General features: G+C 37.5%; 1 protein-coding gene across 5 annotated transcripts in view; it reads left to right on the top strand.

The window, feature by feature from the left end:
• Positions 1-17,471, top strand: part of triob (trio Rho guanine nucleotide exchange factor b) — a 237,687-nt gene that overhangs the window by 12,400 nt on the left and 207,816 nt on the right. For all 5 annotated transcript variants that reach the window (XM_051720104.1, XM_051720103.1, XM_051720101.1 and 2 more), the window contains exon 2: positions 11,411-11,461. In XM_051720104.1, the coding sequence (XP_051576064.1) occupies positions 11,411-11,461 (51 nt within the window). The remainder of the gene's footprint in view (positions 1-11,410; positions 11,462-17,471) is intronic.

The following is a 17,471-nucleotide window of genomic DNA, read 5'->3' as shown; positions in this document are numbered from 1 at the left end:
CACATGCTACTTTGCCATATGGAAAATCTGGTCTAATGTCAAGCACACTTTTCCCCAGCCAGTAAATCTCCTTTTTAGGAGTTCATGCGTGCGCACCTCATGGACAAGCTCATACATACCATTCTTCGGTGTCTGTTTCAGTTCAAACTGAAAAAAAAAAACCTCATTACCACTTAAGTCATTTCATTTTCATGTGCATCGCGGTAACTCGCCACTGTCTGGCTGCTCCAGCACCATGGACAGCACCAGCCTTCTACTAGCAGGGTGTTATGTTGGGTCAAGTTTTCAGAAAGAAAGTGCTGATCACAAATGTATCCAACACAGGTTGGGACGCAGTGTGTAATGGACACCCGACTTTCGACACCTGGAAAAAGATGTGAAACGGCTGTGATATGTCAACCGCCTAGAGCTACTGGCTGTCTTTCTAGCTTTGAGAGCTTTTCATTCTGATATTGTGTATCACCACATTCTGATTCGTACGGATAACTCAACAGTAGTGGTGTATATATGTCACCATGATGCGCTGGCCATATGTGGGTATGCAAGTATGCGCTTCCCCCGGTGTGCGTCCTTCATTCTGTCATCAACATAGTCAGAGTGGACATGGAAAGAGTTCTTTTAATTGCGCCGAAATGGCCCAATCAGTCCTGGTTTCTGGAGATGGTAGAAATACTGGACGGGCCTCCATGGGAAATACCGCTGAGGAGGGATCTCCTCTCTCAGGCGCAAGGCACAGTCTGGCATCCCCAGTCCAAGCTGTGGAACCTGCATGTGTATCCCCTGAACGGAGCGTGCTAAACACACCAGAACTGACACATTCAGTCATGAACACCATTTTACAGGCCAGAGCACCATCCATGAGACGCCACTATGTGCTAAAATGGAACTGATTGGTGTCTTTCACATGGCAAAGACCCAATAAAATGCCCCATACATGAAATTCTCATATTTCTTCAAGAGCGATTAGATGCAGGGCTCACTCCGTCAGTGCTCAAAGTTTATTTGGCAACTATGTCTGCGTATCACACACTTGAAGCCGGCGCCACTTGGCAAACATGATTAATCATAAAGTTCCTTAGAGGAGCAAGACGATTAAATCCACCTTGGCCGGCTACAGTCCCAACTTGGGACCTAACTTTGGTCCTAAAAGCGCTCACAGGGCCCCCCCTTCGAGACCGCTCTATTGCTGGCTCTGGCCTCAGTAAAACGGGTCGGTGACTTACATGCACTATCAAGTGACAATTCATGTCTGGAGTTTGGCCCGGTCTTTCAAAAGGCACTGTCAAACCCAGAAAAGGCTATGTGCCTAAGGTTCCAACCACGCCCTTCAGAGCGCAGGTGGTTCACCTTCAAGCCTTCTTCCCTCCTCCATTTAAATCAGATGAGGAACAATCCTTGCATTTGTTATGCCCTGTTCGGGCACTACACACATACGTTGAGTGCACTCGCCAGTTCAGACGGTCTGATCCGCTCTTTGTGTGCTATGGAGGACGCACAAATGTCCGTCTCCAAGCAAAGACTTTCTCACTGGATCGTTGATGTGATTGCCCTGGCTTACGAGTTGCAGGGTAAGATTTTCCCAGTCGGTGTTAAAGCACACTCAACTAGAGGCATGGCCTCCTCATGGGCATGCACGAACGGTGTGTCTTTAAAAGACATATGTTTTGCAGCAGGATGGTCTTCTCAAAACACATTCACAAGGATTTACAACCTAGACATAACGTCTCTCTCTTCGCAAGTCCTCTCTGTTTAGGGCGCTTGCTATTTAGTTTGCCAAAAATATACTTATGCCCCTCCCTTTAAGTATGGGCTCCCCTCCATTTTACACAACCGCCTGCATTCAGGCCATTGTAATTTACCATAAAGTCACAAGCACTTTCATTATAAATAAATTCCCTTCCCGACTGGGTTCGTGAAGGGGTTATTTCATATTATATGACTATAGATCATATATTCATTCTGAGTGCTCCCCTCCTGGCCCAACATGAGGGTCTCTCACTTGCGGCATACTCATGTCGGTTGCCGTCCCGTGGGACTATTGTCTCATGTTCCTCCCTGGAAGGTTATGTGCGGCGTGATGGGATTCTGTTCCCCATATTCATTAGCAAACGCATGTCAAGTGTACTGAGTCGTAAGGGAATGTCTTGGTTACATATGTAACCTCAGTTCCCTGAGGCGAAAGGAACGAGACATTGTGAATGCTGGCCGCACTACAAGACTCAGAGTCCTTTTGAGGTGCGAGCGACGCGCTCCTTGTCCCTCAGTCAGAAAATTCTGAGGAATGGTGTTTGCGCGCCTGCTTTTATAGCAGACAGCTTCATGCCTAAAAAGGCGGGCTCAAACACCATAGCCAGTATTAGAATATTGCCATTATTGTAGAGAGGTTTCAACTAGGTTGTGTGGAAGGACACTCCCCATATGCATTAGCAAATGCAATGTCTCGTTCCCTTCGTCTCAGGGAACCGAGGTTACGTACGTAACCGAGACGGTCACACCTGACTGAGGAGAATAGGAATTACACAGCTCACAGTCCAGATGCAGTCTAAACCTTCCAAACAGCTTAAGGCGATGTAGAAAAATACAAAATAAGTAAATACAGAAGCACTCTCGTTGTGGAATAAGTGGAGCTGGAGCAGCTGCTCTGCTGAAGCAAAACTTGCATGTTGAGCATCTTTGAAGGAAACACCTGGCGTTACATCTTAAATGCAGTTATATTTAATGCATTATAGCTTTATTAAAGTTCAAATAAATACAGAAGCAGATCATGTAAATAACTACAAACTCCGAAACTGGCATTTCTGCCATTCTCTGTGTGGTCAGTGCCTCTTCTATGAGTTGCGCAAATGTCCCGATCTAAGGGGGAGAGATTGAAACTGCAGCCGGCTGATTCACACTCTGTCTCGTGGACGCGCACGTGTAATGCAGCTAGATTATAACGTGATGGCTCACGACTTATTGAATCATAATATATGTCACTGTGCATTTCTTATTGTGAGGAAAACTGGCAATACACAGCTTTATTAACAAGAGAGAGTTTGTTTTTGTGAGTTAAAGATGGATTGAATTGAACGAAAAGGTGAGAGAGTGTAGTCTTCACCCCATTATACACTGCAACAAAATAAGTTTTTGATTTGTTTTTTTGTTGGCTTGTTTTCCAATATAAATATCTAAAACCTAAAATAACATACATTTTCTTTAGCAGCTATACTGCAGAAAATAATTGTTATCTGAGAATGTTGAATATAATATTAAAAATACAAATATGTTAAAATATCTAAAAATCCTTTAAAAAGATGCATTCACCTGAGAAGCAGCATATAAGAAGTTTTGACTTGTTTTTAGAGAATATATCTTGAATATAAGTATATTTTGTCTTTACTGCACTCACAGAAGTATAACCAAGTGAAAAAAATACACTTATATTTAAAATACAATCTCTTAAAGCAAGTCTAAATATCTTATATGTTGCTTCTCAAGTAATTGTTTAAAGATTTTTTTTTCCTCGATAACAATAGGATTTTATTTGCAGTGAATTTCTTTGCTGAATTAAACTTAATAAAAAGTTTTTTTTTTTTTTTTAAACTTAATAAAAAGTCATTTAGATGTATTTTTAAAAGATGATTTTGTCATCTTTATTGTTAGTAAGCACGTTTAATACAACCTTTTAAGTTGTATAAGCCGAATAATCGGTTAAGAGCTAATGATTAATCGTTGCAATAATTGCAGAATAATCGTTCTAATAATCGTTTATCAAAATAATCGTTATGTAACATATGACTTTCTTTCTTCAATGACTCAGTGTGTTGTGGGCAATTCGGACTGATTCATGAACTAATTGCTCTGTCCAATTTGTAAACCAGATCAACTAGGATCAGAATCAGAATCAGCTTTATTGCCAGGTATGCCTACTGTACACATACAAGGAATTTGTCTTAGTGACAGGAGCTTCCAGTGCACAACAGTACAATACAGCAACAAGACAGAGATAATAATAAAAAATAATTTAAAAAATCAAATAAATAAAAATAGAATAAAAATTGAATAGAAAATAAAGTATATATAGAATACACAATAAGACAATATATATATATATATATATATATATATATAAACACACACACACACATATATACTGTATATATATACTCCAGAACCTTCACCTTTTTCTGCTGTAACCACTGGAGGGTCAACTTGGCCTTGTGCTTAGGGTCATTGTCGTGCTGGAAAGTCCAAGAGCATCCCATGCGCAGCTTTAGTGCAAATTTAGTTTAGAAGATTGCAAATTGTCTGCCAGTATTTTCTGATAACATGCTGCATTCATTTTGCCATCAATTTTCACAAGATTCCCCATGCCTTTAGAGCTCACACACCCCCAAAACATCAGTGAGCCACCACCATGCTTCACAGTGGGGATGGTATTCTTTTCACTATAGGCCTTGTTGACCCCTCTCCAAACATAGCACTTATGGTTGTGACCATAAAGCTCTATTTTGGTCTCGTCACTCCAAATTACAGTGTGCCAGAAGCTGTGAGGCGTGTCAAGGTGTTGTCGGGCATATTGTAACTGGGATTTTTTGTGGCATTGGCACAGTAAAGGTTTCTTTCTGGCAACTCGACCATGCAGCTCATTTTTGTTCAAGTATCATCGTATTGTGCTCCTTGAAACAACCACACCATCTTTTTCCAGAGCAGCCTGTATTTCTCCTGAGGTTACCTGTGGGTTTTTCTATGTATCCCGAACAATTCTTCTGGCAGTTGTGTCTGAAATCTTTCTTGGTCTACCTGACCTTGGCTTGGTATCAAGAGATCCCCAAATTTTCCACTTCTTAATAAGTGATTGAACAGTACTGACTGGCATTTTCAAGGCTTTGGATATCTTTTTATATCCTTTTCCATCTTTATAAAGTTCCATTACCTTGTTACTCAGATCTTTTGAAGATTCTTTTCTGCTCCCCATGGCTCAGTATCTAGCCTGCTCTGTGCATCCACGTGAGAGCTCAACAAACTCATTGACTATTTATACACAGACACTAATTGCAAATTAAAAAGCCACAGGTGTGGGAAATTAAACTTTAATTGCCATTTAAACCTGTGTGTGTCACCTTGTGTGTCTGTAACAAGGCCAAACATTCAAGGGTATGTAAACTTTTGATCAGGGCCATTTGGGTGATTTCTGTTATCATTATGATTTAAAAAGGAGCCAAACATATATGTGATGATAAATGGCTTCATATGATCACTATCCTTAAATAAAAGACAGTTTTTTTGCATGATCAGTCATATTTTCAAAATCAATGGCAAAATTTCACAATTTCTGCCAGGGTATGCAAACTTTTGAGCACAAATGTATGTGTATATATATATATATATATATATATATATATATTGTGTATATATATATATATATACACACACACACACACACACATATACATACAGTATATATGCAGTGCAAATACAAATTTGTTATATACAGTGCAAGAGAATGTAATGGAAGAAGAGGTAGGATGTGTTGGATAAATATAAAAAGACTAAACTGTGAATTGCACATAATTATTGCTCAATGGGGCAGTTTTAACTGTTCATGAGATGGATAGCCTGAGGGAAAAACTGCTCCTGTGCCTGACGGTTCTGGTGCTCAGAGCTCTGTAGCGTCAGCCAGAAGGCAACAGTTCAAAAAGGTAGTGGGCAGGGTGAGTGGGGTAGAGTGATTATTCCAGCCTTTTTCCTCACTCTGGAAATGTACAGTTCTTGAAGGGAGGGCAGGGGGCAACCAATAATCCTCTCAGCAGTCCAAACTGTCCTTTGTAGTCTTCTGATATCCGATTTCGTAGCTGCACCAAACCAGACAGTTACTGAAGTGCAGAGGACAGACTCAATGACTGCTGAGTAGAACTGTATCAGCAGCGCCTGTGGCAGGTTGAACTTCCTCAACTGGCAAAGGAAGTACAACCTCTGATGGACCTCCATTGAAAAGTATCAGCTTAAAAGATTGATTCCTTTGAAATCTCTCCATTCACTATTCATATTAGTGTTTTTTGTAATTCGGCTGCAGTTGATTGTAAATTCACAACAGCATTATGATCCTTGAAAAGATGATGCTATGTCATCCTCTTTAATTGGAAGAAGACTCTTTCAGTTTACAAATCTCTCTCTCTCCATCTCCTGAAGAGTTTAGAGTAAATTGTTCTTACATTGAGGAACAGATGTTTGAGGGGATGATGTTATGTATGTGTTTACTGTATATCAAAGTTGCATTTTGAGGAGAAGGCAGATGAAGCCAATGGGCTGCCAAGGAGAGGAAGTGTCTACACACATATGCTTAACAGTTTCCTGATGTCTTTCAAAAGTCACAACCACACTCGTTCACTCACTGTGTGATGTGTGGACAGTTGGAAAAGACTGTTTGGATGTTAATAATGCTATTAAAATAAAGTTATAGTTCACCCAAAAATTACATTTCTGTCATCATGTACTCACCCTCATGTGTTACAAACCCATGTAACTTTCTTTATTCCACTAAATACCATTATCAAGGAGATATTTTGAAAGTTGTATGATTTTCAAAATCAAAAGCTGCTCTTTTCCAACATAGTCATTTAAACTGTAAAGTAAAAAAAGAAAGAAAAAAAGTCCTTATTGTTTGTTCACTTTACTCCAAGCCTTCTAAACATATACAATAGCTTTGTGTGAGGAATATGCCAAAATGTAAGTTGTCATTAACGGAACATTTTCCTCTCTGCCAAAGCTCTCAAATCACATTTGTGGTTTTACACATTTAAACACGGCTAATCAAGACACATGGCATGTTTGTATTTTTAAATTGAATGGATATCCTGCAAAAGATTGTTTGTTGCATGGACGAAAGAAAGTCATACAGGTTTGGAATGATTTTAGTGTGTATAAGTTAAAATAATTTACATTAAAGTTGAAGACATTAAAGTAGGGCTGGGCGATAAAACAATACCGATATTTATCGGAAATAATACATTTTTGATATTGATGATAAACTTTTGAGTAATTTTCGATATTTAGCCTATTTTCTAAATCTAGACAATGGAATCAGGTACGTCTTGCTAAAAACGCAAGCAGTTCGGCAAAGTTATATACACAACTAGCTAACTGAATCACAGTCATGAAATCAGCCTTTTAGGAAGTATTAACAGGCAGCCCTGCTGTCATGGAAACGGGCACTGAGGCTCAGTAGCCGCTAGCTAGCAGCAAACTATCCGGCTAATTTAACATTGATGTGTACTGAACAAGACTGACACTGACAATGTAATACAGCTATCGACTGAACACAACTACAACTCCGACATCAACACCATTGCTGTTTATTTATGTACTATTAAGTTAATCATTTTTGCAAGATCCATAGCGCTGTCACAGGCGAGAAAGTGTTTCTTCTTCTTGTGATATTTACTGGCGGTTGGTAATCCAGCTTATGGTGCATTACTGCCACCTACTGAGCTGGATTGTGAAGCATCAAAAGAAAGTCTTTTAGTGGAGTCAAAGGTCAGCTGAAGAGGATGAAATTGGCTGAATTTAATCAAAATGAGTTCACACACCTTATGTTGGTTTAAATCTTAACTGAGTATACTTTAAAGGTAGCTTACATTCTGGAGTTTACTTAAGTTATTTTTAATTCATTTTTGAGGTCAAACAAACATGTGGAATGCAGTTCCTACCCCATTAATGGTATGAAATGTATATCATGATAAATATCGAAAAAAATATTATGATTAATTTTTTGGCCATATCGTCCAGCCCTGTATCTCTGTGGCACTATGAAAGTTCCTCTGTTTTGAGCAACCCGTCTCAAGAGAAACAATTACATTGACTCAACCAATGGCATGATTTGGGGGTGGGACTATGTTTTTTATTTTATTTTATTTTATATTAACAGCAGACGGTGACATTTTCAGAGGGCTGTTTTGAAAACAGTTTATTTTTGCAATTTCCGTTTAATGGTGCTAGTCATGCAGAAATTACATACCTCAGCTTTAATAATAAAATAAAGTTGTCAAATTTTTTTTTTTTTATTTCACATTGTGTGTTTGCAAGTACATACATCAGCATGGTGATGGTACCACCACAGTTTCATTTAGCTAAAAACCTGGTAACTTATTCATTTCTTGGGGTTATACTGCCATATAACCCTTATCTGATCAAGAGCTAATTAATGTCTGACTGATGGTCTTTCCTGCAGATGCTCACAGATCAGTGCTAACAATTAATATGTAATATTGATGTTAGGGTAAAGGCCAAGATTTCTGAATTAGTGTCAGTGAGGAAGGCCACCAGGTGAGAGAGTTCTTATCAGTAAGAGTCAGTCCTCGGCAGTGGTGGAAAAAGTACTGATTTTTTTTTACATTAGTAAAAGTACTGCTTCTGAAGAAATATTATGACTCAAGTAAGAGTAAATAAGTAGTTTGCTGAAAAAATACTCAGGTTATTACAAGTTACTTTTAAGAAAAGTATATTATATATATATATATATATATATATATATATATATATATATATATATATATATATATATATAGTATATACGTTCCCATTTTTAGCACACAAAGATATTTGTGTTCTTGAAAGAAATGGATGCTTCCTTTCACCAAGGATGCATTAAAATGATCAAAAATACTGTCAAAATCATGAATTACCAATATTATTACGGTTTGAAATAATTGTTTTAAGTGATATTTATTCAATTGTATTATTTACCTGTGATGGCAAACATATACTGTGTCATCTATTCCTTACAAAAGCATTCTAAAGTGCTAATTTGGTACTCAGGAAATTGTTCTTATTATTAGAACAATTGAAAATGGTTGCATTATCATGTGGAAATCACAATACTGTGGGTTTTTTCCCCATTTGCTGAGGTATTGAGTTCTTACAAATTGCTTTACACTTGCAAGTCAAATTATGGTTTTAAAAATAGGCAAAATAAAACACATTTCTCCTGAAATTCTATTTTCTCCTAAAGTCTTTTGTTTTAGAGAGATGAAGGCTATTCCATGCATTACTGTTTTGAAAAAATAATCTCTAACCAGGATAGAGAGGGAAGTAGATGGCCCAGATGCACAAACAAAAGACAAATCACAGTAAATCAGTCTCTAGTTTGAGAAACAGACTCCTCACAGGTCCTAAACTAGCAGCTTCTAAATGCCAAAGACCTGCATTGCTGCTAGAGGATTCTTGGACAAACAGAATACAACATTTATTTAAATAGAAATAGTCATTTGTAACATTCTAAATGTCTCTAAATCATCTCTAAACTACATAATGTGCATTGTGACTGAAACACATTCCTCTTTCAGGTTTATTCTCATTCACGTATGTCCAAGTATTTTGGCTATTAAGTTACATTCTGTATGTAACAAGGTAAAAGGGAAAGGAGGAGGCGAGAACCGGCTTAACAATATAAATAATATTTAATGGTTAACATAAACAAAAAGACACAAACACAAACACATACAGGGCAGCTGCCTGTAGTTCTCTCTCTCTCGAACTGCTGCCTCCGGTTGCTTTTATCCCTCTCGGGCTTGATCAGCCTGATTAGGGGCCGGGTGTGCAGCATCACGGCCCGGCCCTGCCCTCTGCCCTGTCACATTCCTCCCTCGTTCTTTCAGGCCGGGGAGCCCCCAGCATGACGTACATCCAACCCCCCCTCTTTTCTGGCCCTGTCTGCCGGCAGGTCATCCCCGCCTTTCTGGATCTGGGAGGGGACAAGGGGAGGGAATCACAACAACAATAATATTTAAAAAGAGAGGGAAAGGCCAACACGGAGCGACAGCGGGAGAGAGGAGAGAGAGACAAAAAACAATTTAATCGCTGGTTCTCTGATACGCCGTAGCTTGGTCCTCAGCCACTCCTCCACCCTCTAGTGGACGACAGCCACGCCTCCCCGAGCGGATCGGAGGCAGTCCTCCGGTCGCTGGCGGACGGAACACCCTGCTGCGTTTTCGGCGTACAGTAGGGGTCTCCCCCCGCTCCTGGCAGCGGTTCTCCCACTCCAGGCGGTCGGCCAGGAGCCCCTCCCCACTCACGGTCAGCGGTCCACTCTTGACCCCGCCGCGTTTTAGCTGCCGGTAGGGGTCTCCTCTGCCCCTGGCAGTGGCCCTGACTGCTCCAGGCGGTCGGCTAGGAGCCCCTCCTCCCCTCGCGATCGGCGGCCGTTCCCCCGCTCTCAGGCGGCCGGGCTCCTCCGTTGGGGTGGATGGTAGTGGCGAGGACTCTACTACGCCGCATCCCTCCTCCTTCCAGGGTTTTGACACCAGTGTAACAAGGTAAAAGGGAAAGGAGGAGGCGAGAACCGGCTTAACAATATAAATAATATTTAATGGTTAACGTAAACAAAAAGACACAAACACATACAGGGCAGCTGTATGTATATGTTAATTTCCTACACTACTGGCAATATCTTTCTAAGGTATTTAAAAAAGTTTGTTTTAGACATATAGTAGCAAGTAAACAAGATATCCCCACAAATATGTCAAACTACATTGTGTTAATGTTTGACACAATTAAAACATTGCCTACCTTAAAAACAAGTGAAGTTTGATCAGAGGTTAAACATGTTCAGACGGTTCCCTCGTACCTGAATCAATGGCCTTTCCAGAATAAAATGAAATATGCAGAAAATCATAGTATTACAGTTCTTGTATAGTGACAGGGCAGAAAGTCATGATGCTGTGCCCTGCGGGCTTACGTCGTGCCGCGCACATCGCTTTTTAATTTATAAACAGATTTAGCGCTTATAACTTTCTTCTTCCCAAAAATTCAGAAATATTATGTATTTTTTGGTACTTCGTAATTGTGGTGAAAAATAATTGTAGCAAAGTTGAATACTTCATTTTTAATCGAGTAAAACTACTATTATTTATTTATACTTAGTTGAAAAATGTGACAAATTTACTCAAGTACTGTAACGAGAGTAGTTGTAATTTGTTACTTTCCACCTCTGGTCCTTGGTGTGTAATAAGGGAGGATTTGGGCTTAGCTGTATCAGAGGTCGACTCCTTCAGAGCAGATTGTATCACACAATCTCAGCGGGATGCTCAATAGGCAATAGACCATAAAAGCACTACACAGTCTAAAGTATGCACACACACACCCTAACAGCAACATTTAAATGTTTAATTTAGCAATTGTTATGGTTTTCGAACTTCAAATTATTCCTCTACCTCTTCCAAACTTGATCTTATGTAGGGTGAGTGGTTCTTTGGCATTGAGTTCTGTAACTGTGTTAGACCATATGTCTTATGATGTTAAATGCCTGTGCCTATTCAAAACTTCACTTCAAAGTCTTAAAGAACCTCCTTCATTTCAGGGGGAAAGATTGAAGGTGAATGTAACATCTAACCCCTCTTTTTCTCTCTTTCTCTCTCTGTCTCTGCCTTTTCAGAATCCTCTTTTCCAAAATGTGAACCCAAGCTTGAATTACCCACTCACACAGGTAGGAGACTGCAATGTTTGAATTGTGTGGTTGAGCTGTATTAAAGTATGTTTGTGTCTTATGTTAACCTTTAACTTTTACTGTTATTGAGCCATAATAGTTTTATGGTTGTTTATATTCCCTGTGTTTCGTGTTGTCACTGGGTTGATTTGTGTAAGAAAGATGTTTCATTCATTCAAGTTTGGCCTCTCAAAGTCTTTTGCACAATGTTCCAAGCGTAAGTCTGCATTTGTTTTGTTTGATTCCATGAGCACTGGTTAAGTGTGTGGGATTTTGAATGAATTAATCTTTCAATTATGGCAGGTTGCCACAGGTCATGACTGGTTTCAATATACTGAAATCTGGGTTCAGAGTGTAGAATATGATATTTAATCTCTGCGATTGCCTCTTTTAAGAACTAAGAACAATGGAAATGTTTTCAACAACACAGGGCAAGATCTCATTTGGCCTTTAACTGGTTTAATCTATTGATTTATCTAAATGTGTTTGTTTGCTTTCATTAAGTCATGCTGTATTGGGTTCCTGTATATGAAAATGTTTTTAACTCTTATATTGTACTTTTTTTTTTAAATTTTTTATTTTATTTATTTATTTTGTGTAGATTTAGATTTAGTAGAAGTGCCACTCTCAGATAGTAAATTGAATTGTATGATTGTGTAGATCTAGATTTACTTTGTGTTAAGTCTGCTGAAGTTTAATCCAGGAAATCAGACTCTTATATCAGGAAAGCATTTTTATTTATTTATTTATTTATTTAGTATCAGGAAGCTGTGAGGTCTGTGGTTGTTTGCGAAGTAACTACACTTGACCCAGTTATGTCTAATATTAGTCAGAACGTTTGCTCATCCCAAGACAATGTTTTCATCAACTGGCAGTCATTCTTAGCTTTTTTGTGTTCTTAGCTTTTTTGTGTTCTTGTACCTTAAGTAAATTTTTTCATGCTATTTAATTCACTAATCTAGTTAGTAAAGATCTTGGCATAACTGTGGTTGATCATTTGATTATCGCAGTAATCATCTTCACAGAGTCTTCAAACCTCAAGAAATAATGCTTGTGGCACAGTTGTTATCTAGTTGGTTCTCAACTTGTGATGGTTACAGTATTATTTACATTTTCCCAAGTCCCAATAATTAAATGCAGTCACATTTAGGGGTGAGTAAGGATATATATTTTTCAATACATTGCAATCATTATTTGAACAATCCCAAAATAGATTATTTAATCCCAAGATCTATGCAATTAAATGACTTACATAGTTGACATAATTTTGTACTGTGACTAAATATATCTGTGATTAGCCACTTGCTGGTTAATTTTCAGATCGAGTAGCAAAGAAGTTCAGCACAGAGATCCTTTCACTGCGTAAAAGTGTGGTTTCACTTGTTCCGTTTAATGTGTCCAAAGACAAGATCTACACAATCCATTTGTCATTAACAATTATTCTAATCACACAGCACACACTGCACAGATGAGGACTCCATTCCCGTTAATATGTGTTCAACCAATACACTTAGACGTTCACTGAACTGCCACTATTCTTAAAGAGACAGTGCCTTTCTAGCACTTGTTCTGCATGTCAATATTAATACTTGAAAATATTACAAATTATGATTGTAAACAAAACAATCATGTAACTGTGTGTATATACTGTTTACTATATATATATATATATATATATATATATATATATATATATATATATATATATATATATATATATTAGAGCTGTCAGAATTAACATGAATTCGCTCTTGAGTTTTCAGGAAACACTTAATTGAAGGATAGATTTTCTTTTTTTAACTCATTTTTAAACCTAAAATCGAGCGATTTAGATTTTAGGTTGCTGGTTGTACTAGGCGAGCAAGCTCTGCCCTGTTCCCAGCAGTGGATTGCTCTTTCTCTAATTGGAGACTGAAGTGTATTAGACCCATGCCGAGATGTGCCGGAATCTGGTTCGTTCTCAGGTCCGGAGGGAGACACCAGTACAATGGATGTCTCCAGAGGAGGTCTTTGTGCTGTCTGCCAAAGTCTTCGACATGCCCTTCACCGCCAATCAATGGACCAAACTTGTTGGTTTCAGAGATTCTCTAGTACACAGAACCTCATGGGTACAAAACACCTCATTCTGACAGATACACACACAAATATACTATATTCATCCAAACACTCTTGTAGGCTTCCATTCAGAGCAGCTTTCAAGCAGGTGATGTCTTACACAAAGATGTTCTCTTAGTCCGACATAGAAAGGCTTGTTTTCGAGGTTGAACGGAGGTTAACAGAAAATACTTTTGAGGTCAGAAAGGTCAGTTTCAGAAAGGGCAAATGTTCTGAGAAACATTTTTTTAAACACGAACCAGCCAAGCAATGGCCTTCTAGATGAATGGGAATGCTAAATGACAGCTTTCTCCACATATTATAGATCTCCTTGGCTCAATCGAACAGCAATGTGGAAAGCTCCAGAGCCACAGTGTTTACACTTTTCAGGGAAATCAACCTACGTAGGTGTGGTTTACTTACAGTATAGTTGTCTCTGCACATTAAACTTGGATAGGAGAAAGTATTTTAACATTGAAAAGGTTACACTGGACTACACTGGCTAGAGACATATTCCCTTCAAAAGCATTTATAAATAGCTGACCGAGTCCAAGTAGACTGTTTTCCAGGTTGCCTCTGAAATAGGGCCTGCAAGTAAGTGTTGGTAGCTTCAATTTGAGTTTAAAGGGATAGCTCACCCAAAAATAAATTCTCTCATCATATAATAACCTTCATGTGTTTCCAACCCCACAATTCATGCATCGAAAGTGGATAGTGATTTATACTACCTAGCTCCAAAGCAATGGCAGAGGGGAAGATTATCGATGAAAGACAATTTGGGACTAATTTTGTGATACTTTTATATTTTTAGCTTGACAGTATAAATCACCATCCACTTTTCTTGTATGGAAAACAGAAGCTCAGACATTCTGCCTTAACATCTTCTTCTGTAGGGCTAAGTAAATTATGACAAGAATTTTAATTTGCATTGTATCATCTGCTTTAATGCAGTTTTGTAGCTGAATGTTTGACTTATTTGTCTTCTTACAGGATGTGACATTGGCATCTTTCATGCAGCTAATGCATAATGGTTATAGGCTATATTGTGAAACTGGATGTTTTCTTCTTGAAGAAATTTCTGAGCCACTAGCATCACCAAATGGGTTGTTTCCCAAAGTCTCCCCCCATCTTCCACTGGTTGGACAAAGTGAAAGCCCCACCCCATTTTTTTTTTCTCTCACTAAATTTTAACATAGAAAATATTGTACATATCTCCTATATAGAGGTCGACCAAGATGGGGTTTTTTAATGGCTGATGCCGATATCCAGAAAGCAGAGTGGTCAATAGGCCGTTATAATGCCGATATATCACACATTTTAATATAACAGTAAATGGCACACATAAAATATACATAAATTGTCTAAAAATTAAATGAACTTTTATTTAGTATTATATTTATTCTAACTTTCACACAAAAAATTAACTTTGTAAAAAATATATAGAAAAATATCTTTTTTTTTATTTTTTTATAATATAATTTTGTGTGTTTTAGATGGTAGAAAGCAGTTTCTTTTAGTATTCCCATTTTAGTTATTGTTTGCACATAAAGAAATTGTAATACAGTAGGAAATAACATCAGTGCACACAAAAGTCCAGTAACCACAAATGGTATGTCCCATTAGCAATTGCATTTTCTCACAAAAAGTCAGAATCAAACTAATTCACATACAGCACAGTGAATATGACATGTACTTATAGCGCAGGTGAAGCGCTTTTACTTAGAAGCTGCTCTATTGCTCTCATGCAGATCCAGTGAGTGCAGAAATCTAACAACAACACATCGGTCAAATGGGAAAATGTATCGGCCGATGCAGATCATTTAAAAATACCAACTATCAGCCGATACATCGGCCTCTGCGATATATCGGTCGACCACTACACTTATACAGTATATTCATTCATTTTTTAATCCGTAACAAGATTGCTATACCATTTACTTGTCATGTCTAAAATCATTTAGTTTGCAAATAAAGGTTGTAATATATGTGTCCGTCAAAATGTAAAGACCATAAAGCGTGTATCTGTGTAATCATCCTATACAATAATCAGTAATGTCTTCTCATCTATAGAACACATTGAGTCTATAACAGCAAAAACCTTTCTGATTGGTTGCTTTGATTAAAATTGAATATGAATCCATTGCCCTGATCATAACTCAGTGTCACTTTGCAATACCTAATTCAATCAGAATGCTATTGTCTGATAGTCATTTGGTTAATATTCACCCCCCAGTTTTATCTATAGGTGTTAGATTGCCATTAATAACTCCATGCTGAATACTTGACCAGTCATGCATTAAACCATCTTAGATTTCAACGGAATGCCTATATATATACTGGTGGCCAAAGGTTTTGAATAATGTACAGATTTAGCTAATTGGTATTTTAATTCACCAAAGTGACATTCAACTGATCACAAAGTATAGTCAGGACATTACTGATGTAAAAAACTTCACCATCACTATTTGAAAAAGTAATTTTTTATCAAATCTAGACAGGCCCCATTTCCAGCAGCCATCACTCCAACACCTTATCCTTGAGTAATCATGCTAAATTGATAATTTGGTTCTAGAAAATCACTTGCCATTATATCAAACACAGTTGAAAGCTATTTGGTTCATTAAATGAAGCTTAACATTGTCTTTGTGTTTGTTTTTGAGTTGACACAGTATGCAATAGACTGGCATGTCTTAAGGTCAATATTAAGTCAAAAATGGCAAAAAAGAAACAGCTTTCTCTAGAAACTCGACAGTCAATAATTGTTTTGAGGAATGAAGGCTATACAATGCTTGTAATTGCCAAAAAACTGAAGATTTCGTACAAAGGTGTACACTACAGTCTTCAGAGACAAAGGACAACTGGCTCTAACAAGGACAGAAAGAGACGTGGAAGGCCAGATGTACAACTAAACAAGAGGATAAGTACATCAGAGTCTCTAGTTTGAGAAATAGACGCCTCACATTTCCTCAGCTGACAGCTTCATTGAATTCTACCTGCTCAACACCAGTTTCATGTACAACAGTAAAGAGAAGACTCAAGGGTGCAGGCCTTATGGGAAGAATTGCAAAGAAAAAGCTACTTTGAAACAAGTGGGCAAAGAAACACAGACATTGGACAACAGATAATTGGAAAAGAGTGTTATGGATCTGAATTAGATTTTTGGACCCCATTTTGTCTATTTCACACACACACACACGCACGCACACACACACACACACACAAAAAACCTGTGTAATTATTTGAGTTCCACAAATAATTATATACACTACCGGTCAAAAGTTTTGAAACACTTATTCTTTATTATATATATATATATATATATATATATATATATATATATATATATATATATATATATATATATATATATATATAATTTTTTTTTTTTTTTTTTTCACATTTTAGAATAATAGTAAAGTCATCAAAACTATGGAATAACAGAAATGGAACTATGGGAATTATGTTGTGACTAAACAAAATCCAAAATAAATCAAAACTGTGTTATATTTTAGCATCTTCAAAGTAGTCACCCTTTGCCTAGAATTTGCAGAAATGTACTCTTGACATTTTCTCAACCAACTTCTTGAGGTATCACCCTGGGATGCTTTTTAAACAGCATTGAAGGAGTTCCCATCTATGTTGGGCACTTATTGGCTGCTTTTCTTTATTATTTGGTCCAAGTCATCAATTTCAAAAACTTTTTTTTAGTTTTATAATGAAATAAATTAATATTGTGGCACAATTATATTTTTGTCTACAAAACTAATTTCACACATTTAAGCATACACCTTCAGATCAAAAGATTTTTAAGATCATGGGAAACATTTCGGTCAAGTGTTTCAAAACTTTTGACCAGTAGTGTGTATATATATATATATATATATATATATATATATATATATATATATATATATAT

Source organism: Myxocyprinus asiaticus, chromosome 16 (genome assembly GCF_019703515.2).
Source record: "Myxocyprinus asiaticus isolate MX2 ecotype Aquarium Trade chromosome 16, UBuf_Myxa_2, whole genome shotgun sequence".
Classification (NCBI taxonomy): Eukaryota; Metazoa; Chordata; class Actinopteri; order Cypriniformes; family Catostomidae; genus Myxocyprinus; species Myxocyprinus asiaticus.
Note: the sequence above shows the minus strand (reverse complement) of the source record. Positions and strands in the feature narration are given on the sequence as shown.